This window comes from Neoarius graeffei, chromosome 24, assembly GCF_027579695.1.
Source record: "Neoarius graeffei isolate fNeoGra1 chromosome 24, fNeoGra1.pri, whole genome shotgun sequence".
Classification (NCBI taxonomy): Eukaryota; Metazoa; Chordata; class Actinopteri; order Siluriformes; family Ariidae; genus Neoarius; species Neoarius graeffei.
In genome coordinates, this window is record NC_083592.1 from 51,038,275 (window position 1) to 51,063,719 (window position 25,445).

A 25,445-nucleotide genomic window follows, 5' to 3' on the forward strand; every position below is an offset into this window, starting at 1 on the left:
TCCTTTCCAAGAAGTTTGTCAATGTGTTTCCATAGTTTTTTGCTATTTCCTTTTGCATCTCTTATGATGTCAAGGAAAAAGTTTGCTTTTGCCTTTCTGAGCTGGGTTACAACTTTATTTCTTAAACTTTTAAAAATTAAATTATCGGTAACCAACCTTGATTTTAAAAACGTTTTTAAGGCGGCATCGCTTTTCTTCATTAGGTCCCAGAGGTCATTGTTAAACCAGGGGAGATTTTGTTTTGATTTTGGTTTCTGTGTCAGTGTTTTAGTGTGTTTTTTAGTAATATATCTTTATAGGCTGTTACCAAGTCATTGCATGAATGTTCACATGATTTACTTCCAATAATTTCATTCCATTGTACCTGTGGTCATGCTCAATTAATTTTAGATTTTTATTTGGAATGAAGGATATAGTGTTGTGACTTGTAGAGCTGAGATTCCTGTACCTTGACTTGGTTAACTTCCTGGCAGTCAGTGTGAGATTGTGATCTGACAGACCAGTGACTAAGTTATAAGTTTTAATAATCCTATCTGGTTTATTGGTAAAAACTAAGTCTAATAATGTTTGTGACGATTTTGTAATTCTTGTGGGTTTACTAATCATTTGTGTCAGCTGAAAGGCACTGGCGATGCTCTTTATCTTCTTCCTGCGTGCATTATCAAGCCAGTTTAGGTTAAAGTCACCCATTAGCAGGATTTCTTTCCCTTCAAGTTGTTTAAGAACAGAGAAAATGCTGTCAAAGAGATCATTTGAAGCATTTGGTGGTCGATAAACTGCAAGTATAGCGAAAGACATTTCAGGTGACAGTGAGACACTAACCCCTACACACTCAAGATTATTACTACTACTACTACTACTACTAATAATAATAATAATAATAATAAAGTAGGAGGATTTATTATTATTATTATTATTATTTACTACTACTACTACTACTAATAATAATAATAAAGTAGGAGGATTTATTATTATTATTATTATTATTATTATTATTATTTACTAATAATAAAGTAGGAGGATTTATTATTATTATTATTATTATTATTATTATTATTTACTACTACTACTACTACTACTACTAATAATAATAATAATAAAGTAGGAGGATTTATTATTATTATTATTATTATTTACTAATAATAAAGTAGGAGGATCTATTATTATTGTTATTATTATTATTTACTACTACTACTACTACTACTACTACTAATAATAATAATAATAATAATAATAAAGTAGGAGGATTTATTATTATTATTATATTATTATTATTATTAAATAATAATAATAATAATAATAATTCTACTTTATTATTATTATTAGTAGTAGTAGTAAATAATATTATTATTATTATTCCTACTTTATTATTATTATTATTATTATTATTATTAGTTTTGTTTTGTTTTTTAGTATTCATACTTTTAATATTACCCATGTTGGGCCTTTTAGTAAAAATAGTTTTTATTTCACTGGTACTTCATTGTGGAATGATCTACCTCTGTCTGCCCGATCTGCTCAAAATGAGAAAACAAAAACAATTTTTATTAATAACAATAAAAGATCTAATTACAAGAATAATAATAGTAAAACTTTGCCTACTGAATTTACAAAAATGCTCATAATAAATATTAATTTGTATTACAAAAAGAATAAAAGCTCGGTGTATATATACTCTAAAAATCAAAAGTCTATCTAAAGAGCTCCCTCTGCGACTGCAACATCAAAATCATGGCTGATGAGATCGAGTGGGGCTCGTCGTTTGACTCTCATGCCTCTCAGACAGACCAGGGCTGATCGGAGGAGTGCAAAAGATGTTTTTGCCCTTATCCATGAAATTGTCTGCGCATATTGTTCCCCTTTCTTTGCTGCTATCAGTTCAGCCAATCGACAATGATACCTATGGCATTCGTCCCCCATTCCTCCTGTCGTTGCAAATATAAGTGGCGTAAATGAACCGTGCTCGACATCCAACAGTCTCCTTGAATACAGTCGCTTCTTGTCGGTTTCATGGATGCGATAGACTTGCTGTATTTCCTTGTCTCTATAGGACTCGGCATTAGGGTGGCAAACCCTCACATCAAAAAATGCCGAGCTTTGGGGACCCCAGAAACCATGCGCGTGAATGTCCAGCCTTGCATCTTGAGCTTTATTGGATCCTCTGTTAAGCTGTTCCCCAGAGATATCCTGAAGAACTGGTTCGATTTCAACGTCACTACACACCATGCTCAGAAGATCAGCTTCTAGATCTCTTAGCTCATTGTGACGTTGAATGACGAAGCCTCCCCGTTTGCAGATCATCGCGTGGTCTACTGTAAAGGTTTCGCCGCACACACAGGTTGATGGAATATTGTCAAATGGCCAATCGTAACGCAGCTTAATGGCATCACGAAACTCTCTCTCTTGTTGAGATCAAAGCCTAGTTCTTGAAGAGGAAGGACAGTAAGCCATAACGAGGAACCTTTTTCTTGCGCAAGTTCTAAAGCTCGTTGGGTCTTCCGTGGCGCATTATGTTTTAGGCTCTCTGCGGTATCTGCAAGTTCCTTTGTTTTCTCGCTCTTAACGGCATAATGGAGTGAATTAGCAAGAGATTCCTCTGGCAGCTGGTGCAACTGATTCGTGACCTGCTCTACGAGAGGAAAGGTCACTTTGTTAGACAAGACATGTTCACGTGCTGCTTCGCGACAAGGGTTAGCCATGCCTAGGCCCCCTAATCGAACTGGTAATGCTATAATGTCCCTATCCAGTTGGCTACACTTGCGCTCTACGATTGCAGGTATGAGTACGTGAGCAATGGCCTCTTCAAGTGGCTCAAGAAGGTCTTGGATATCGGGAAGAGTTCTGAGAAAATAAGTCCAGCGGTGTTTCAAGCCGAACGTATATGCGGCATAGCTGGCCTGCGGTTGAGCTCGCGCAAACTCAGCCAACTGAGCCACTTCACTGACCCAGTTATCAACTTTCTCGCATACATAACTCTCGAGAAATTCTCGTGATCCTATCACAGCTCCAAGATGCTTCTGCCCTTCAACTGTCACGTTGATGACTGTGTCTTTGAAAACTTCCCTAACGAGTACCTCCTTTTCTGGTTTTACTATAATCCAACACTTTTTGGCATTCGGAAAATATCCAAAATCGGGACCAAGTGAGTTCAAAGCATCCCACCATTGTTTGATCTCCGAGGTAGTGCCAGCTCCGCCAGCATCGTCTGCAAACCAGCATTGTTTTGCACCAGACATGGCTTGTAGACTTGTGATCAATGGTTGGATGCTGAGAGCGTATAACGCCATGGAAAGGGGGTCGCCTTGAGTAGTTCCTTCAGCTGATATGATCTCTTTGCCGCCAGTGACAAATAGCCTGGCCGACTGCCAATAGGTGTTAATAGAGTACACTGCAATGATAGGGCAGAGAACGCGAATGTTGTGTAGAGCCACAGCCCTATTGAGGGAATTAAATGCATTGGACGCATCTATTAATAGAACTGCATCGGTGTCGTCTGCTTCAAAAATCCTATGCATGGCGTGTATTGCAGCTTCGCTCCCTGATTTCTGTCCAGCACATAACTGTAATGAACCACTTGCCTCGACTACGTCCTTCTTGGCTATATTCATGACACACTTCCCGCATATCCTCCTTATCACCTCACCCACTCCTATCGGTCGTACAGCACCCTCCCCTTTATCCAGAGGGATGAGTCGACTTGCCACTAAGGGCTCTGTTGTCACAGGATCGATATATTGAGTGCATAGAGTCTTAATCATTGTCGCGATCGCCTCACATAACTTCGTCGATGATTGTTTGAACGATTTGCAGGCAAGCATTCGTCTGAATCCATTTGCATCCACACCACAGGGACCCCCTGAACCCTTCGTTCTTAGCGCTGCTTGTCTGACCATTTCGCCGTTAATTCCTGAGTACAATGATTCAGGAAGCTCATCATCAATCGGCCCAAACAGGAGTGAGCCCAATTTAGATGGTTGAGGACTAGGGTGTTTTGTCTGTAATTCCGCCATTACTTCATCGGTCAGCGATAGTACACCACCACTGCTACTTCCGCTCAAGAAGCGCAGTGCTGAGTTGATTTGACCCTTGAGCACGAGTTTGGCGAACACTTTAGATTTATCAGGAGGATCTGAGGATTTTAGCTTTCCTATTCGACCTTGAATAATTCGAGCTTCTCGCACCAATTTGTTAATTTCACCGTCCTTCCACTGCATGAGACGCTTTGACAACAGATCTTGATGTTCTTTGGCTTTCGATTTAGGGCTAGGCTTTTGAAGGCCTACAGAAAGGAGTACAAATGCAGCTTTTAACGAGATATGCTGACAATCAGAACCATTATTCCAGTCATTAATATGCGACGTAATTTGATCTATAAAATCTCTCCCTATTCTACCGTAGGGGACAAGAAACACATTTTTCCTCCAGGTCGCAATTTCATTATAAGCATCAGTTATGACTGAGGTTTGTAAAACAATCTCGCTTCCATTACTCCGTTTCCCCCATCTGATTGTTGTTGGTTTATAGGTGCCAATGAATTCAGGAATGCAGCCATATGCTGGACAATTATCCTCGCTTTGCTGTATTGTCTGGCTCTGTTGTTGTATCGTCTGTTCGGGACTATCTCCTGGGATTTGCTGCACAGCAATGATCGTGTGCAAATCTTGAATACTTGTAATTGATGAATTAGCATAACGCGATTCCATCAACTCAAAATCAGTATTTGAACTTTGATTTTCAAACTCGGATTCTTGCGTTTCCGAGAATAAACTCTGTTCCCGCGACTCCCTGTCATCTGTTCTTCCCATGCTATTATTAATCGTGACTGTAGCATCTTCCAGTGTCTCTTCCAAATGAGCGGCTTGATCTCTAAGGTTTTGAGCCGTGAGATCTAGATCCGCGTAGTCGGTTTCATCAAACAACTCCTTCATGATTCTCATGTAGCCCTTCTTTCGACCGTTTGAATGTCGCGGCGGATCACTTGAAGCAGCTAACTCCCGAGCATTCCTTTTACACTGTAGAAGCGTGCTATTCATGTCATCAGTCCAGTTCAGTCTTCTGCGCCGCCTCCTAGCCGCTGTGGGTGCTTCTTGCTCGGCCATTTCAATACTGTAACTCCTTCTCTTTTGCTTCGCTACTGCGATATAAAACACTACGCGCAGTTTATTCAAGATGAAATCTGGTATAAAAAAAATTAAAACCGTTTTTCAAAAACTCCCTCCGCAACACAAAAACACAACACACACTTCACTTCCGGGTTCAGCACTATTATATAATATAATAATTATATTATAATAATAATAATATAATAATTATTATTTACTACTAATAATAATAAAGTAGGAGGATTTATTATTATTATTATTATTATTATTATTATTTACTACTACTAATAATAATAATAATAATATTTCTTTATTATTATTATTATTAGTAGTAAATAATAATTATTACTTACTACTACTACTACTACTACTAATAATAATAATAATAATAACAATAATAACGACTAATAATATTCCTCCTGTTTCTACATTATTATTATTAGTAGTAGTAGTAGTAGTAGTAAATAATAATAATAATAATAATAATAATATTCCTACTACATTATTATTAGTAGTAGTTAATAATAATAATAATTTATTTACTACTACTACTACTACTACTAATAATAATAATAATAATAATAATAAATATTCCTACTACTTTATTATTATTATTAGTAGTAGTAGTAGTAGTAGTAGTAGAGCAGCGGCTACAATTATCGACACCTTAACGATTTTTTGGCCGTTGCAAAAGTAGAAAAGACTTTTAATATATAAATTGTGTATGAATAATTACTCAGACTTCCACTGGAACAAAAATGAGTTGATTACTTAGCCTATCAGATCACATGACACTGTTCCACAATTATTAACACCTTTGTCCACAGTTATTGACACCCAGTTGATTATTTATAAAAAAAAAAAAATCAGTATGTGGTATTAAGTTAACAAAACATAGTTTTTGTTTAAAATTTGTTTTACACAGACTTATATTTAGTACAAAATATCTTTTATATAAATATATGGATGTCGGTGTTTATGTAAATGAGGAAGCAATTCTAATGTTTAACCTGTCAGAAAATCTTTTTGTTCCACTTTCTAAGTATTTTCGTAGATCACATTTTGTTAATCATTTGTCGTTGTTTGTATTAATTTCTAGTTTTGTAGTTTACCAATAAATGTCAACGGGCAAGTGACGTTATAACCACATGAAACTCCCGGTCAAAAGTCACATGTCATTCCTCCAACCACAATATAAAATCTCTACTGATATTGTAATGTGTGGTAGATATTTCCAACAAACTGCAAAAAATATATATATATATTTTTTTTCAATGGAATAGAAAAATTTGAATATTTCAAGCATGTAATTTTTTTTTTTTTTTTTGTATGCGAAGAATTTTTAATTCTGGTCTAATTCTATTTATTGCAGTAGGATTCCAAATACTCTATAAATATTCCATTCTGTTATGAATTTAAAAATCTTATTATAAATCACAGCATTTTAATTTTTTTAAAAATACTTCATCGACTTCAACAATGTTACCCAAAGATCGATCCATAACAGTTGTAAATATCACTTAATTCCACAGGGTGTCGATAATGGTGGGCACCATTAGTGGAAAGTGATCGCTATTATCGACACCTCATGTGACTTCTCAAACGCACGTTTAGATACAAAATGGCGACTGTCAAATGAAAGAGTAAGAAACAAAGTAGGTTTGGACAAGGAGATCATGAAATATCGGTGAATTTGATCAGTAAAAACATGTCCATGATCTTTCCACCATGCTTACCTGCGATGATGACGTCCGGGTTTTCATCAAATTGCTGATCGTGCTGAAAAAACTTCCATCTCAGGTAACGAGCTGTGTCATCAGACGATAAGATCAAAGGGCGAGGGGTCTTCTGGTTGATTAATTAACCAATAATAACTGTTGTAACTGAAACTCACCTTTTTGTAAACTTGTTTTTAATTGATAAATCTGAAAAGCTGTCAATAATTATGGACTGTCAGTAATTGTAATTGCTCTAGTAGTAGTAATAATCTTACTAATTATTATTAGTAGTAGTAGTGACAATATAACAATAATATTATTATTGTTAATGTAAATTGATATGGAAATCAAACCTGAAGAAAGAACTGATAAGATTTTTCCGTGCCACTGTGGAGTCTGTTCTGCTTGATAGCAATAAAATTTGGTTCATGACTAAAAGCATGGAAAAGCAGCTCCACGGCACATACAGCACGCTAAAATTCTGAGAACACGGCTCAATGTACCATGGCAAAGTCATGTGACCAACAAAGAGTTATATGGAGAGCTCCCGCTAATAATAACCAATACAGTAGCTAGGCGGAGACTCGGGCTAGCTGTCCACTGTGTTCGACATGCAAATGAGGAAGCATCCAAGCTAGTGTTATGGAAACCAACTCCTGCTCACTCGAATTGTGGAAGGAAGTGCACCGATTTCACCGATGTTCTGAAGTGTGATACAAACCTGGACTCCACTCAAGAAATTCAAAACGCAGTGATGGAGAGAGACGTACGGAAGGATCTCGTGGCCAAAGTAACTAAACTAAACTGTCCAAGTACTTACGGACTAAGTGAATTAGATGCTCGAGAACACGGTTTGAGATCAAATAAACATGCATGACAGAAATTGAAATATGTAAACTCCAAGCACGTGCCAGGTTTTTAAAGTTTATTTAAAGTGCTGATGACACGTTTTTGACATCTTTGGCGATGTTTTATAACATAAAAAGTAATTCCCGATGATCCATATATTAATTCACGAAGGCGCCTATTTTACAAGTTACGATAAAAAACGCGGCTATTTGGGCAAATTTGACGGGGCTGCAGCACCCGGGAGACGAAGGAGGAGGAGGAGCTATATGACATCAGCGAAAGAACCTTCCTCCTAACTTACCAGTTTGTTGTTGATGCGACAGGTGTTCAGTTTATCATTATTAGTATTTTTATTAGACATTATTATATATATAGTTATTATGCCTTCGCGTTGTGTTGCCGGCTTTTGCTCCAAAACCCACAAGGATGGGGTAAGTTTATTCAGGTTTCCCAGAGATCCCGAGCTGCATGCGAAGTGGGTGAAGCAAGTCAGGCGCACTCGTGACAAGTGGGAGCCCTCACCAACATCCGTCCTGTGCTCTGAACACTTCGATTTGGATTGTTTTGACACCCTTCCCAGCTTAAAAGAAACTCTTGGGTGTTCAGTTCAGCACAAACGTGTGTTACTACCATCAGCAGTGCCTACACAGTGTTGCCAGATTGGGAGGTTTCCCGCCCAGTTGGGCGGTTTCAAGTGCATTTTGGTGGGTTTTGAACATATTTTGGGCTGGAAAACGTCAGCAGTATCTGTTGCCAGATACTGCTGAAGTTTTCCAGCCCAAAATATGTTCAAAACCCACCAAAATGCACTTGAAACCGCCCAACTGTGGGAAACCTCCCAATCTGGCAACACTGCCAGTATTCCGGAGGGGGTCTACTAGTAGCTATGCCGGATCCAAAGACAGTCCTCCTGTCAGAACATGTGTTGTGAAACGACATAAGATAAAGGTACGTAGAGCTATAGATTCTACATGATAATCATAAATGTAATCATAAAGTCGGCGTGATATCGGTCATGTATTTGCTTGTGAACGCTTGCGGCTTTCATGTAACTGCCGCCTAGCAACGAGAGGCAAAGGGTAAAGAGGGTAGGCTATCATAGATTCTATTCGGAAGAGATCAACACAGTTCTAGACTCCCAGAAGAGGAAGAGCTAGCACTAGAGAGTTCACCGGCGTTTTCATGCGCCATTTCCATTGAGTAGAACCAGAGTAGAACAGCCAGTGAACCGCAGCGTGTTCTCCCGCTGACGTCACAACATGGCCGCGAGCCACGGACCCAGTTTTCTTGCGCTGTGCAATTAAAAGTTGGATATTTGCGTAACAACAGCTTCTTTTCACGTAATTATAACAGAAATCTAACATGTTTGCCATGTTGTATAGTTTAAGAAATTGCGTAGAGTCATGTTCGTGTCATCAGCCCTTTAATTATACAAGTAAAAATGTGTGTATTAAAATAAATATTTAGAAAATTCAGTATATGAACATGGAAAAGTCGTAATCAGTGATGGGAATAACGGCGTTAGAATAAACGGCGTTACTAACGGCGTTACTTTTTTTAGTAACGAGTAATCTAACTAATTACTTTTTACATCGTTATAACGCCGTTCCCGTTACTTACAATAAAATACTATGCGTTACTTTATTAAAGCTGTTCTCATCTGGCATGCTGTTCGTTCAGCCTTTCTTTACTCTGCTTTAGTGTGGGGCGGGGAGACACGAGACAACGGCACAGTAAGCCAATCAGAGTAGATTTGGACAACATATGTAGGTAGGCCACGCCTACTGCACTACTGCGCGCTCTTTCAATCGGAAGACCCAGCGATGGCGAGCGGTCAGCCCAGCACTGCGCTTTCACACTGGAAATACAGCCATTACTTTTCATTACTTGAAATAAAAGGCAAGAGTGTTTACGTGCAATGCACATTATGTCGAGGAACAAAGCGTTTGTCCTCGTCAGTGGCCAGTAATTCTCATCTCATCTCATTATCTCTAGCCGCTTTAACCTTCTACAGCAGGGGTCACCAAACTTTTTTCTCTGGGGGCCACATTGTCGTTCCTGACTGTGATGGGGGCCGGGGTCGGGTCAGCTATATCACATAGAATTGTATAACCCAGACAGATATGACCACCAGCAGGCCTCATTGTGTAGTAGAGATTACTAGCCTGGCACGGCCATCCCCACTACTATATCCACACTACTATACCCACACTACTATAGCCACACTTGATTCCTGGCACATATTTGTTTATCTTTACTAGTGGTTTGCAAAAGTAGTAATCAAGTCTTCACACTTTGTTTTAATTTGAAATACCACTGATATTCCATTTATTTATTTTCTAATAAAAATAATATCAAAGCTGTCAAGGTAAGAAACATCTGCCTAGTTGAGGTGATTGACACTGGCAAAGGTGAGTGGAAAATTATAAATTGTAGGTAGGCCTGTTGATATTATTAATAATAATTGTATGCAGCACTTAATAAAGGTCAAATAAATAGGCCTATAAAATAAATACATTTTAAAAAACAGTGAAATTATAATAATATGAGCAATAGATCAATAGATCACAGCAGTTGTGCTGTGTCCTGCACGTCATTGCTCTCATCCATGGCCAAAGCAAAAAACTCGAATTCTGACGCTTTCTCATTCAGCTGGTCAGACACGCTGTCCCCCAAATCTTCGGTTCGCCTGGTCATAGCAGGTGCAGAGAGACCCGCCACGTTGAGCGCATCCTTCTTGTCGGGACACACCTCCTCAGCCACAGCAAGCATGCATACTTTAACAAAGTCCCCATCAGTAAACGGCTTAATTTCCATGGGTAGCTAGTAGGTGAGCTACCTTATAGCCAGCTCGGACAGCAGCCTGGTTGATCTGGGTTTGGCGAAGGAATACATTCTGTTGTGCAGCCAGTCCGCATTTCATCCTCCGAATCCTGTCTTCTCTTGTTTGCCCTCGCAAACTAGCATACTCTTTGTGGCATAGTTCGAATTACGTGGGAGCCAATGGGAGCTGAGCTCCCATTCCCTCAGGCTCCCATGAAAGAAGCAAACTTAATTTTCTGTGGAAGTCTCTCAAATACGTCATATATCACCATAATAAGCTTGAATAGCCTATATCACCATATAAATATAAATAAAACTCATTTCATTTCCGATCACCATGCAGCCATAACTTTGTATTGAACGTGTTATTAAACCGCAACATGTACAGCTGTACTTCACCACCACACCACTATGCGCGCAAACTGAAATTTGCAGCCTGCGAAATCGAATGTGAAGTTAAGTCCGAAGAAGACTTGTCCTCTATCTCACAACGATCTTCCTTTGTTTAACAATATATATAATTATATATATATACAATATATATATAATTTGTTTAACTATATATATATATATATGCAACACCGTGTGTGTGTGCGTGTGTGCGTGCATGCGCGCGCCTGTGTGTGAAAGCTGTGCACTGCAGTGCGCAAAAGTGCGCTGGTCCAGGAGAGCGAGTATGCATTGCTTTTTTTTTTTTAAATAGAAACCCCCATAGGGTCAAATTTATAATTCGAACCCTGCTTTGTGGCGGGTTTCATAGTGACGACGCAGATTATATTCTTTGAAAACCGGCACACTTTCTTTACATACAAGACAAACTGCACGGTCCTTACACTGAACGAAAAAATAATCGGTGGTCCACTGTTCTTTAAAAACTCTGCACTCTGTCAACTTTTCGCTTACCGCTCGCCATTTTGCTGTCCTGAACACTGACAGTTCTTTGCGCATGCGCTGCCTGTCACTGCTTGATCGCGAGCATATGACGAAAATTCGGAAAATATGAATAGTTCATTTTATAACTAAATATCAATTTTAATTGATAAAATCAACAAAATACAAGATGCAGACATGTTATTATTTGCCAAAAAGCAATTTAAAAAAAATAGGCCATGACCACTTTTGGGGATTGTCTCATAGGGCCGGTTCAAGTGATGGGGGGTAGAGGGGCTGGGGGCCAGTCAAAGGGGGGTGGCGGGCCGGATCTGGCCCGCGGGCCGTAGTTTGGTGACCCCTGTTCTACAGGGTCGCAGGCAAGCTGGAGTCTATCCCAGCTGACTATGGGCGAAAGGCGGGGTACACCCTGGACAAGTCGCCAGGTCATCACAGGGCTGACACATAGACACAGACAACCATTCACACTCACATTCACACCTACGCTCAATTTAGAGTCACCAGTTAACCTAACCTGCATGTCTTTGGACTGTGGGGGAAACCGGAGCACCCGGAGGAAACCCACGCGGACACGGGGAGAACATGCAAACTCCACACAGAAGGGCCCTCGCCGGCCCCGGGGCTCGAACCCAGGACCTTCTTGCTGTGAGGCGACAGCGCTAACCACTACACCACCGTGCCGCCCCGGCCAGTAATTAGTAACATAATTTTAATAACTGCAAAAATATATTACATTTGATAGATGTCTTATCTCACATTGTCCCACAAAAATATTAATATAGTGTAGATAACGTTACTAACTGGTTCTGTTAAGTGTCCATTTCAGTCATTAAACACATTTAACATTCACTTTTATTATGATTACACTAATTGAATTTGATTTTTTTTTTGGGGGGGAACAAAATGTAACGGAATAATTACTTTCCCTGGTAATTAGTTACTTTTATGACAAAGTAACTCCGTTACTAACTCAGATACTTTTTGGGAAAAGTAACTAGTAACTATAACTAATTAATTACTTTTTGAAAGTAACGTGCCCAACACTGGTCGTAATATTGGTCTAACCTGATCATGCACTACGTATATTCATTTCTATTATAGTGCAACTTTTAATTCTGTTAATTATTTATGATTAAAATATTAATTATCATTTTTTTCCCCTTTTCTGTGGTATAAATGCAAGATCTTCTATATTGTGTATATTTTTATACTATGCAGTTCAAGTTTTTTTTTTTTCTTAGTATCGTCATAAAGCACAAACCTCCATTTTGTCTGTCTGTTTTTTTTTTGTTTTTTTTTTGCTAACCTTTTGAAAACCACCGCGTAGAAGGATTTGAAAGGTTCAGACACTTATCATTAAGGGGGCAGAGCGGCTGAAAACTGCAGATAAAAGCATGGCGTTATTATCTGGGTCTCATCACCTCAAGGAGATTGATTAAGTAGACAAAGAACTACTTCTGGAGCAGAAGGACAGTGTATCGGTTGTGAATTCTTCACACACGCACAAAAAAAAAAAAAAAAGCAAGCCCCTAAACACATCTGGAACCTGCTTCCCAGCGTACGAGTTGCTGTGCCAAGTAAAGAGGCTTTCACTTGCACTCGTGCCTGGACAGCGGAAGCACTATTTGGCAAGTAAAGAAAAGCTTGGCGGGCCTTTGTAGTTAAACTCCTGCTGCGCTTTCACTCAGGCGCTAAGTACACAGCCAAGGGTTGAGGGCCTCATGTAGCGGGGTCCAGCTGTGGCCCCTTTTAATCATCACCACATCCTTAGAGCGCACTCACAATCCGCACATCTGTAATAAGGAGAGAGAGAGGAAGAAAGAAAGAGAGAGGGAGGCTCTTACCTTTTGTCTGTCTCTGTGATGGAGCAGCTCAACAAAATGATCTGTGTGAGTGCCAGAGATGGACCGTCTCCGTCCAAACCCCCAGAGCGGAAAAGAAGGAAATTGAGGTCTGGGTGGCCATTAGAGTGGCCAAAGGCCAGGCCGTGATACATGCATTCATCCCTCTCTCCAATTAATTAGAGAGAGAGAGAGACGGACAGAGAGAATGGGCTGATTATGTAAATAGACTGAGCTGTAAATAGGGATGGGTGATATGACCATATGGGATTGATGTTGCGGTCGTTTTCCATGGTAATATTTCTGTGCATATGGTGGATTTAATAACTGACCAACTCCATCATAAAAATGTTTATGAAAAAAAAAAATCCTCTCAGTAATTCAGTTTGGCGTATGTTAATCTTTACAGCTATGATGTTTGTTCTCTCAAAAGCCACTCCCAAGCCTATTATTATTATTATTATTATCTGGGTGCGATTTGCTGGGGGGGGATCATCCCCCCCTCTGGTTTTTATCTCTGCTGAAAAAAAATCCTCGGGGACAACCCCGTCAATAAAACAAACAAACCAAAAAAAAAGTTGACATGACAGGCATGCTGTGAGACAGTTTTCTATGGTCTACATTGCACTCACTTTCAAAATGACCCGAAGTGGCAGCTTTGATGTTCACGAACATCCCCAGCAAATAGATACATTGTAGATAATAACAATATCTTTGCGTTCTATGCAGGGATGCAAACAGCGCGCCTTTTGGCGGATGCCGCCTTTTTCACGGCCGATTTTTTTTTTTTATTTTTAAAATTTTTTTTTTTTTAGGGGGGGCGTTGGAGTGTCTGATTATAGTTTCAAAGTAAATTCTGTATTAAAATTACTAAATAAGCAAATCCGTTACAGTCCATGAAACAGGAAGTATAAGGATGAGAAAAAAACCAGTTTAAATCGGAAAGCTGCGCACAATGTGAACTGCGCCATCAGAGCAAACTGTTCATTTAGTATTCATGTATTTTAGTGATTTTCGAGTCACTGTCCATTTAATCCGGAGGGAGAGAAACATCACAGCAACGCGACAAGCAATGCGAACTTTGTTGTGTGTTAGTGTTCGTGTATTTAGTCAGAGAGATAGGAAGATGAATTTACTATCTCTGGTTTAGTGTTCGTTTTCATTTAGTGTTATTCATTTGATATCATCGGATGTTATTGAGCTGTTAGCCTATTGTTACCTTAATTTTGTGACGTTTCATGATTAAAAAAAAAAAACATCCCCCCCTTCTGGTTTTTTGACAAATCGCACCCTGATTATTATTATTATTATTATTATTATTATTATTATTATTATTATATGGGCGGCACGGTGGTGTAATGGTTAGCGCTGTCGCCTCACAGCAAGAAGGTCCGGGTTCGAGCCTCGGGGCCAGCGAGGGCCTTTCTGTGCGGAGTTTGCATGTTCTCCCCGTGTCCGCGTGGGTTTCCTCCGGGTGCTCCGGTTTCCCCCACAGTCCAAAGACATGCAGGTTAGGTTAACTGGTGACTCTAAATTGAGCGTAGGTGTGAATGTGAGTGTGAATGGTTGTCTGTGTCTATGTGTCAGCCCTGTGATGACCTGGCGACTTGTCCAGGGTGTACCCCGCCTTTCGCCCGTAGTCAGCTGGGATAGGCTCCAGCTTGCCTGCGACCCTGTAGAAGGATAAAGTGGCTAGAGATGATGAGATGAGATTTATAATAATAAATCAACAGAGCGGGGAAGTTATCATCAATGGGGTTTCAAAGTGGGCGTGGCCAAACCCTTTCCTTTGCATTTGTAAACGAACCAAGAAACCATCCAATGACAGCAGTGTATGCAAATGAGGCAGGTAGTGATCCGATCAGCGTGTTTGTGGGTGGAGTCTTTCCTGCAGTCTGAGAGAGCTTTTTTTTTTTTAAACCTTTTTGGTCACCATGACCTTAACTTTGGCCAGATGACCCTCAAAATTTTGTAGGTTCTATTTTGCAACCAGTGCCGATCTATCCTGAAAGTTTCATGAAGATTGGTCCAGCTGTTTTCCCATAACATCGTTTACGATGTTGAACAAACAAATAAGAAACCCGAACGAAGACAATATCTCGCCCCCTGGTGGACTCCTTTCCGGGCGAGGAGGTGATGGTGGTGGTGGTGGTAGTAATAATTAATAATCATAATCATCATTATTATCTTTAGCACCTTTCATAGCATATCTTTAAATGCTGCTCCACCAGCACAAGGGGAAAAAATCAGGAACTCGAGAACGTAAAATCGTGATAGAAGTTCTCAAATAAATCCGTAATTAGGATTAAACAGTAACGATGAATTGGGTAAAGGTTAATAAAAAAAAAGCCATAATACTGAATACAAATTAAAAAGAAATAATTACTCAGATGTCTAAAATCTGAGCAAACTTGAAATCTGAATATTGAGGCTACAAGGAAAAAAAAAAAAAAGAGGGGAAAAAACCTGATGCTTTTGTCTTTTCCTCACAGAAGCAGTAGAGTTTGATGTGAGTGAATATCAGGACTAAAGGGTCGACGGTGTACGGAGAGGATCTGTGGTGTTCCGCTCCTCCAGAGTCGCTGGCACAGGACCTGTTGGAAAGCCATATTTCTGATTTATTGAAGGAAACGTGTTCCTCGACAGCTCACTGAAATCATCTCGCCTTCCAGCATGAGATTAATGAAAGTTAGGAAGTGCCAGGAAGTGTATTTCACTCACTCCTGAGACCGCGACAAAGAAATTAAATGAAATTAAACTCCACAAAGACATGTCCACACAATGTCGACTTTAACGCAGCGTCTCCTACGTTAAATTATACTTAGACATGCATCAAAACTCAATATCTCTGAAACTGGAATGAAGCGCTTGCTCGTGTGAGCGTAATTAGATTTCGGTGATTAGGAGTGTGTCCATGTGCGGTTATCTCTTGGCTGCTTTTGGTACCATTAAGCAACAGTGGGCACAGATGGTTTCCAAATCCTTTGTGCCTTTTTCTTGGTCACTTATTGTGTTTGCTTTGGCCGGCAGCCAATAATTCAATCTTCACAAAGACACTTTGAAGGTTTGGAAATGAAAAGTGGGGCGACCCGGCGAACTGTTTTTGAAATTAATTGAAACTCTCCGCAGTAATTGATGCACATCCATCCGTCTTTGTGTTCGTTCCTGTTTTCTTTTGCGCAGGGTGCGAGTGTTTGACCTGCGTTCCGGTTCCTCGGTGATATCGCTCTATGCCCATCACATGGGCGTGACCACGGTGCAGGCGGACGATTGGAAGATCGTGAGCGGCGGCGGAGAGGGATTGGTGTGCGTGTGGGAAATGAGGATGGGGTCGAAACTCTGGGAGATGCACAACAGGTGAGAGAAAAACTGAGAATTTGATTTCACACTTAACTAAGTAGGCAATTAAATCTCAGTGGAACATAATATCTGTATGTTATTTGGACGCGAGCGTTTTACTGGGAAATACGCCACTCGTGTTTTTCATACGAGCTCCATCCGGGACACGGAGAACCAAAACCGTGACATAAATCTCTGTATGTCAGTTGTGAGGAAATCGATGAATTGTTTTGATAAATTTGGGGACTTTTTGTTTGTGAATGTGTCGATATAATGCTTGAAGATATGAAGTTTACCTTCTCGTGTTGAAAAGCTCGCATTTTTCATACGAAATACATCGCGGATCTGAGTGACGTATTTAAATAATATTGGCTGGCGTTGAGTGGTATATCAGATATATTCCATTCAGCTAGCATGATATTGAACGAGTCGAAGATGAGTAGCTGAATGGAATATATCTGATATACCATGAAAAAAAGCCATTATTATTATTATGCATGCACACGCACTCCTTTCGGGTGTTCAACGCGTCTTTCTCTTTCAAAATTCTCTCAAAATCTAACGAAGCAAACCTGGCGGCCATGTTCGTTTCCAAATTGTCCCAGTCGCTCACTCGCTAGCGCGGAAGTTTTTCGTCTCTGGCGTGTGACGTCATGTTGTCTTGACAACCATGCAATATCGTAAACCATATTCAACGCTCATTCTCCATTGTGTAGAGTGACGTAATACACGTAGGATACGCGATACGCTAACAATATTGCATGCTATCAAACCAAATGAATGAAACCCGCTAGAAGGGAATCAAACACATGTTTTTATTCAATTGATAAAGTGTCCTGTATGTATAATGATTCCCGATATTTTACTCCGATGACGTCACTCCCAGCGTTTTCCCGCTGACTAGATGCGCGTCGTCAAAATGGCGAACCGGTTCAAAATAAAAATTCTTTTGATTAACTTGCTTTTTTGTTTTTGTGTGGATGTGTCCGTATAATATAAAGAACATTACACGGTGGTGCAAAGATATGAAATTTATCTTCGCTTCGTTCACTTGTGATGTATACGTTCAGCACTCGATGATAAACTTCATATCTTTGTGCCACTGTGTAATATCTCATATAATATGCGTGTTTAAAGGCCAATTTATGCTGACAACGCAGTCCTCGCAGATGGCGTCGCAGATGGCGTCTGCGAAGCCCCCCCCCCCTTCGCAGACGCTCTGCGCGCACCTCCCAAAAATTGTGACCACTGCAGACAGCCTCGCAGACAGCGTCACAGACAAGAGGGCTCTGATTGGTCCACTCTACATCCGCTGTACACGCACTTCCGCTTCCCTACTTTCCCGGTTTGGTTTGTTTTCACGACCGCCATTTTTAAAAACACGAGCGAAGATGGAGCAGCACGAAGAGCGGTTGATCGAGGAAGTATGTACATCTATACGACTCCAGTTCTAGTCATTATAAGTAACCGGAGGATAAACACTCCACTAACCACACCCACCAACTACTCCTAGCGATTTCTCGACTTCGCGCCCCCTTGCGTTGTGGCGGTGAATAACATCGCGCACGCCTATTACTCCCCGCTCAACGATAAATTACAACTGTCTGCGAAAAGCTATCTGCGAAAGCCTTGTCGCAAGAGCATGCAGAGGCCCTAAGGCTCCATGCTGTATTAGCTGTAGTGGTGTGTTTGTTTGTTTTTTATTATTAAATATGAGCCTTGCTACTATGTTCCTGGAAATACTGAAAAACACCTGGTGTAAAAAAAAAAAAAAATTATAGTAAATAAATTTAAATTTAAAAAAGGAAAGAAAAAAAAAAGGTATAGGCTCACTGCTCACTTGGACAGCTCCTCAACCTCAGCTACATCCCTGCAGTCCATGATCTGAAGCTGAGATGAGCTCTGGACTGGTGTTTAAATCCAAGTAGACTACAGTAAAGTGGTGATGAGTCTCTTGTATATGCACTTGTTCTGCTTGGGCTCTGGCGTAACCATAGCGACGAAAGATAACGAAGCGGAAGCGAGCTTAATCTGCATTTCAGTACATAATAAGTAACAAGTAAAACGTTAAACATTTAACGATAAAATGCTTGAAAGCTTGTTGTAGTTTGTCAGTAATCTCAATTTGATGTCAAACACTCGTTCTGATATAAAACAAACCTGTTTAAAGTTTATCCTGTGATCCTTTATGATCAGAAACAGAAAAACACACACACACACACACACACTGTTTCCTTTGCATGTGGTGCAGAATGTTCAGGAACCAGAAGGTCAGTTGTTGCCTGGTTGCTGTTTGGCATCAACAAGAAGCCTGTAAGCAGAACTGTCGTGTGTGTGTGTGTGTGTGTGCGCACGCATAGGCACCCAGTCCGTCACATACGGTTTAACAGCAGCACCCTGGTGACGGCCAACATCCCCGATGAAAAGAACCCACGTGGAGCGTGCATCACTGACGATGACCTCACTGCTCACCGCAGGTAACACAGCGAGAGTCAGAATAACACACTAAACACTCACCAGCGCGCGCACACACCCGTCTACAGGGGCTACTGCTTTGGTGCACAAAACATTTCTACACAGATTATTTTTTTTGTTTGAATACTAATCCAAGCTCCTAATGTTAAGCTGAATGTTGTGAACAAATAATGCAAGTCTGTGTCATTCATATAATAATATTTAGTCTTCTAAATATACAGGACACGCCTCCGACCTCCAGCGGTTCTTAAAGTGCCATTCCACCATTGGATGTATTCTTTGGCATAAAATACAATATATTTTGACAACATATATATAAATGGTATCACTAGATAGAGAAATCTTTTAGCTTCAAAATGATATATCAAACATAATTTTTTGACAACGACAAGTATATTAATTTTGCGACCAAAGTCACCTACCGTTTTAATTTCCGCGCGTGATGTCATCGGCAGGTTCCCCTTCTTGTGTACCGTGTGACGTGGCACATATTATCAGCAATGGCGGATAGAACGCGATAAAAATAATACCAATAAATCTAGCTAATACCAATAAATCTAGCTAACTGAAAGATTAACTCAAAATTTTTCGCAATTTTTTTGGCCCCCATATACGAGGAGAAATGACTCTCTCACTTTGGGGGTTTCCTGGTCTAAAAATAGACCGACACGTGGTACACAAGAAGGGGAACCTGCCGATGACATCACGTTTCACTACCGCGCGGAAATTAAAAGGGTAGGCGACTTTGGTCGCAAAATTAATGTACTTGTCGTCGTCAAAAAATTATGTTTGATATATCATTTTGAAGCTAAAAGATTTCTCTGTCTAGTCATGTTGTCATAAAATATATTGTATTTTATGCCAAAGAATACATCCAATGGTGGAATGGCACTTTAAGTATTGTCACTTGTTGACGTTAAAGACAACTGGAATCGTGGTGGGTTGGTTTTGTTTTATTTTTGATATCAGTCCGTCATCATAAAGTCAATAATAGGACTAAAAAGTAGAAGATCCTCCCTTCTTTTTTTTTTTTTTTAAATTATTTCTTAAACATTACCCCAGCAGATTTATTAACCATTTAACTTTTTGTTTACTGTAAAGAGGTGTCACAAAAGTTTCTACTTTTTTCTACATAATTCGTAATCCATTTCCTTTAATGCCGGTGTTTGTTAACAAGTGTCTGGATTCGTCAAGAAAAAAATCAGTTCAATTCTAATTTCTCGCACCTTTTTTTTAAAAAGGTTTTAAGATCATTTGACTCTCTCTTGTACAGTCTAACAGTTATTCCACGAAATCAAGTCGTACATGAGCGGATAGCCGACGAGGCGCGTAGCACCGAGTTGTCTGTAATCTATGTACGACCAGATTGAGCAGAATAACTCTTATTCTCTCCACATTCACTGGATTTTTAGAAACGGAGGGTTTTTTTTTTTTCAAATTCGATAAATAAAAACTTTTTATACAAAACGTCCGACAAAATACTTTCCGCTTGGAACGTAAACAAACTGGCGAAACGACAGGAGCAATTTGTGAAAAATGCAATGATGATGATAATTCTTGAAAAATAAAAGCAGATACGTTCTTACCATCGAATATTTTCGTTCCATATTTTGTTGCCTTTTTTTTGTTGTATTTTTTGGGGGGGTTTTGTTTTCGAGTAAAGTTTTTATTTCGTTTCTCGGTTGGTTCAGCAACATGCTCCGCCAGTTTCTTCTTTTTCTTCTTTAGGGTTCTTTGCCAGTTGGCAAACCAACTTAAAGGTGCATTACTGCCACCGCCTGGTCCGGAGTGTGGAACAGGAGATATTGTGGGGGATGACTGTATTCTTTTAGCCATTTCTGTTTCTTTTAAATATTTGAGACCAAAGTGATATATCTGACTTGATGCTCTCCGCCATTTTGTTTTTCTCTCCTCACGGTATATGAGCTGATATCCTAGTCGTAGAGTAGCCAGTCAGAGCGCGTGATTGCTCATATCCAGTGAATGTGGATAGAATGTTGTTACACAGTGGCTTGAAGATATGAAGTTTATCTTCGAGTGGTGAACATATTCATGAGTGAGTGAAGCAAAGATGAACTTCATATCTTCGTGCCACCGTGTAATGTTCTTTACATCATATGGACGCATCCACAAAAAAAACAAACACAAGTTAATTAAAATAATTTAAATTTTGAACCGGTTCACCATCATGACAACGCAAGAAATGTCAGCGGGAAAATACTGGGAGTGACATCATCGGAGTGAAAAATCAGGAAATATGTCACTCAGATCCGCGATGTATCTTGTATGAAAAATGTGAAATTTTCAACACGAGAAGATAAACTTCATATCTTCAAGCCAACATGTGATTTTGATTTTTATTATATCGACACATTTCACAAACAAAAAGTACTCAAATTTATTAAAAAAAAATTTAATTGATTTTTATCATGAGTGACCTAGAGACTTGGGTCATGGTTTTGGTTCTCCATGTCCCAGATGGAGCTCGTATGGAAAATATGAGTGGTGTGTTTCCCAGTAAAACACTCGCATCCAAATTATATTAACATCTAAGTGTTGTCTTGGATGAATAGATTGATAGGTTGATAAACGACGGCCCTGTCTGTACAGCCCCTGATCCATCCTCATGCCCTGCTTCTGGCTGGAGTCTCATCACATCGCTCCTGTAGAGGACGGCACCATATGGACAGTTTTTAAACTTGCTTTATTTCTTAATTAACGTGTTATTCAGTTACGTTTTCGGTTTTAGTAACCTTATATCGTGACTCGTATTGGCAACTAATTGCAATTAAATATTATACTTATCGGCCTATTCGGTTTTTAGCCGTGTTGAATTTAGTTCGTTTGGTCCACGGCAGGCGTCGCTTATCCGCGTGATCTTCGCGAGACTTGTGCGAGACTTCGAAACGTGAAGCGTCAGCCAGGTGTCGGTGCCACCATTTTGAAGACTGTTTTCCAAACGAAGTATTGCACAAAAACGAGTTTAAATGATGATTACTGCCGACTTTTTTCAAACTTTCCTGATCGCTATCAAAACAAACAAAACTTCCGGCTTGATCACGTCAGCATTCGAAAGAGGGCACGCGCGTCTTTTGATGATGTTGGCAGATGTCGGTCACTTTGATTTCCGCTGTACGTTTTACTTCCGTCCTACGATGTCTCGCACAGGTCTCAACGCATCTTGTTTACAGCCATCGCTTTGACATACGGACTGATATATTACAGAGCACATTTCAAACACTCATAACTTGCTATAGCAGCGACAAAATAGCGATCAAAAATGCGTTCCGATATTTAATAAAATGAGAGAAATAGAATTTTGATGATAAATTTGCCTTCAGTTCTGTTTTAATACATAAATTGTCATCCTACGATGCTTTAGGACTCCAGTACTTATGATCATCTCAGGACTGCAGTTGTCATGAACAGTTTTGCACTCAAGCCTCCATCAATACCTTCAACAAAACAGACTTCATGTGAAAACTGTAATGAATTTCCTGGTTACACAGTTACAAAAGCGAGTTATTTATAATCATGGTATTTGATGAGGATGGGTTCCCTTTTGAGTCTGGTTTCTTCCTCATAAAGTCTCGGGGAGTTTTTCCTCGTCAACGCCGTCACCTCAGGCTTGCTCATTAGGAACAAGTTTATTACTTTATATGTTCAAAATCTTTATTTTTCCTGAAAGCTGCTTTGCAACAATGTCATAAAACTTTGAGCTTAATTTTTTAATTATATATATTATTTACCAGCTGGGAGGTCCATATGGTGAAATACCGTGACTGAGGTCTTGAAAGTACTGAGCGAGGCCATCTGGGTCGAGGTCAGTATTTAAGGCCGAGGTCACGGTATTTCACCATACAGACCGACCTTAAGCTGGTAAATAATATATTTATTTTTTTCTTTACCAAATTCTAACAGAAAACGAGAGCACCCGAAAGGGGAAACCGAGCCGAGCCGCCATTTTGAATCCTCATTCACGGCTGTAATGCAAATGACTTCCTCCTCGGTATACAAGTGCACTTCCATGGCAGGAAAAAACATAGACATATAAACATAGATGCCGCATTGAGCTGGTGGCCCGTTGCTGGGATACGTCAGAGCGTCCGCCATATTTGATGTGGCAAATCTTCCCCGTAAACCAATGCAAGTAAATGGACTGAACTTCATAAAGCCCCTTTCTACAATAATATTTAACTCGATGCCTTTTATTCACCCATTAAGACACACACGTATATATTTGGGAAACAAACAGGCATCAAAACAACACATATAACTTTTAATGTGATGGTTATAAATAGTGTGCGAAATACCCTGTACACTGCAAACTAGCGACAGATACGCGATAGATAGCTGAGGTAAGCTAATCAGTCAGCATACCGTAGCAAGCTACCAAAACCTGAGGCCACAATAACCAACGACAAGACTGAATATGATAAATGATGGAAATAGTGGAAAAACTGGAAATAGTGAATGAAAATAAAAATTTCCTGTTTTATTTATTGAGTCACCACACAGACCTACTCTCGTTGAATAAAGTGAGCTGAATGACCGCCAAACTGAGTTCGGCCAGGTTCTAACGTCATAGCAAAACAAAATACATCACTGATTCCTTCACATTCAGAAAGGTTAAAAACATTCATCATACGTTCAAAACCGTTCATCATAGTGTGGCGCTGTATTATCTAATTCTCACTGCTTATAACTCTACACCTACCCGGTGGAGATGAGCTGGGAAACTGAAGACTGAAGGAACAGCTCCCTCTCTGATCCTGACTGTCTGACCTGTTCTGTCAAAATCCTTCATATTAGCCACAAAGTCAGAAAAATCTGTTCGTAAAATTACGTTATAATGACCAAATACAATGAAAAGTATTTTTCCAGTCTCACCTGTGAAAGGTAATCCCATGTGATCTCGTTTGGACGGTAAACCTGTTGGTACAGTTAAACGCAGCACATGAATGAGGCATCTTTATTCTCGGCTACTGTCTAGACGCTATACCAGAGACGGCTGAAGAATCTCCACTTTGCCACATCCAATATGGCGGCGAGGATGACGTATGATTCTACGCAGAATGCGGCGTCTATGTTTATATGTCTATGGGAAAAAAAACTACATTTTGCCGCCTATGTAGTCCCCTATTTATACAAATAGGAGTCATTCAGCCATGTTTTTGCTCGGTGTTGGCAACAGTTACAGGTTTTTAGCTTTCTCCTGAAATGTTTTATTTTATTTCTTCTTCTTCAGGGTAGTAAAACTCGCTTTCGCTGTGAACACTGTCGTTATCGCTGTCCATGCTGTAAAATTAATGCTATTCTCCTGAGAAATGCTGGCAAAAATGTATAAGATTTTTGATAATCTTATAAATAAATCTTATTAAAAAAAAGATAAATGTTGACAAAAAATGCTACTATGTTTGTTGTTGTAAACGAGCGAGTCGCAAGAGGTCCGTAACCGCTCGCCGGCCAATCAGAGCGCAGGATTTGATGGAAACCGGACCGCAAAAAAAATTTGAGATTTTTATTTTTACAAAATGATTCAAAAATGAGGCCTCGACCACAAGTATGTGAAGCTTTGTCTCATTTCACCCTGTTCCATGACTGAGTTTGAAATTAAATTAAACCCTGCTCCTGTTATTCCCTGCACAGACACCGAGGGGCGATCTGCTACTACGATTTCTCCATGGATTCCTCCTCCCAGGACAACGTGCTGCCTATCTGCAGGTCCGACTACACCGAGACGAGCGGCTACAACTACAACATCGGCCTGGCCACGCCTTACGACGCGCTCGCCGAGCCTCAGAACTCAGGTCTCTGACCCACAATGCACCTGGGCAAGATCCACAAGAGCCTGGAAGATTCTTTACAGCTTTCTCTGCTTAAAATCTTTCGGACTTTATAATCCGAAAATACCTTTTTAAATACTTTTTTTTTTTAAACTATTTTCTTGATTTAATATTTTGTATTAATTTTATTTCATTTTTGTATTAATTATGTTTCATAGTATACGGTGTTCTTTCAACGTGAGGTCGTTCACTTTAATTTTAAAATCTTGATTGCTTTCCATGGAAATGTACATACTGTATTTAATAACCGTATCAGTCACATTGTAGAACCGATTATGATCAAAATGTCTGCTTATAAAAAGAAGAAAGGACACTTTTGTTTTTAATCTCAACACTGATAAACGCTGTTGAAACGTTTTCCTTTGAGCTGTTATTTACATTAAACAGTAGGTGTGGAAACATGAGTAAATTTGATAAAAGATGCCGGAGAACAGGACTGCCGATTGTGCGAAACTCAAACACCTTGATCCTTTTTTATTCTTTTTTTTTTTTTTTTTAAAACAGCTCACTGACTCATTAACTTGGGCGGGGAAACGTAATGAGAGAGGAATATTAACAGCC

The 25,445-nt window shown here is 39.7% G+C and overlaps 1 protein-coding gene across 3 annotated transcripts in view; it reads left to right on the top strand.

The window, feature by feature from the left end:
• fbxw8 (F-box and WD repeat domain containing 8) overlaps positions 1-25,445 on the top strand; it is a 76,925-nt gene that overhangs the window by 51,174 nt on the left and 306 nt on the right. For 2 of the 3 annotated variants that reach the window (XM_060907448.1, XM_060907449.1), the window contains 3 exons: positions 16,408-16,581; positions 18,924-19,040; positions 24,688-25,445. The exon at positions 24,688-25,445 is cut by the window's right edge and continues 306 nt beyond it. In XM_060907448.1, coding sequence (XP_060763431.1) covers positions 16,408-16,581; positions 18,924-19,040; positions 24,688-24,856 — 460 coding nt within the window. In that variant the 3' untranslated portion in view covers positions 24,857-25,445. The remainder of the gene's footprint in view (positions 1-16,407; positions 16,582-18,923; positions 19,041-24,687) is intronic. The other variant, XM_060907450.1, reaches the window with a different exon arrangement.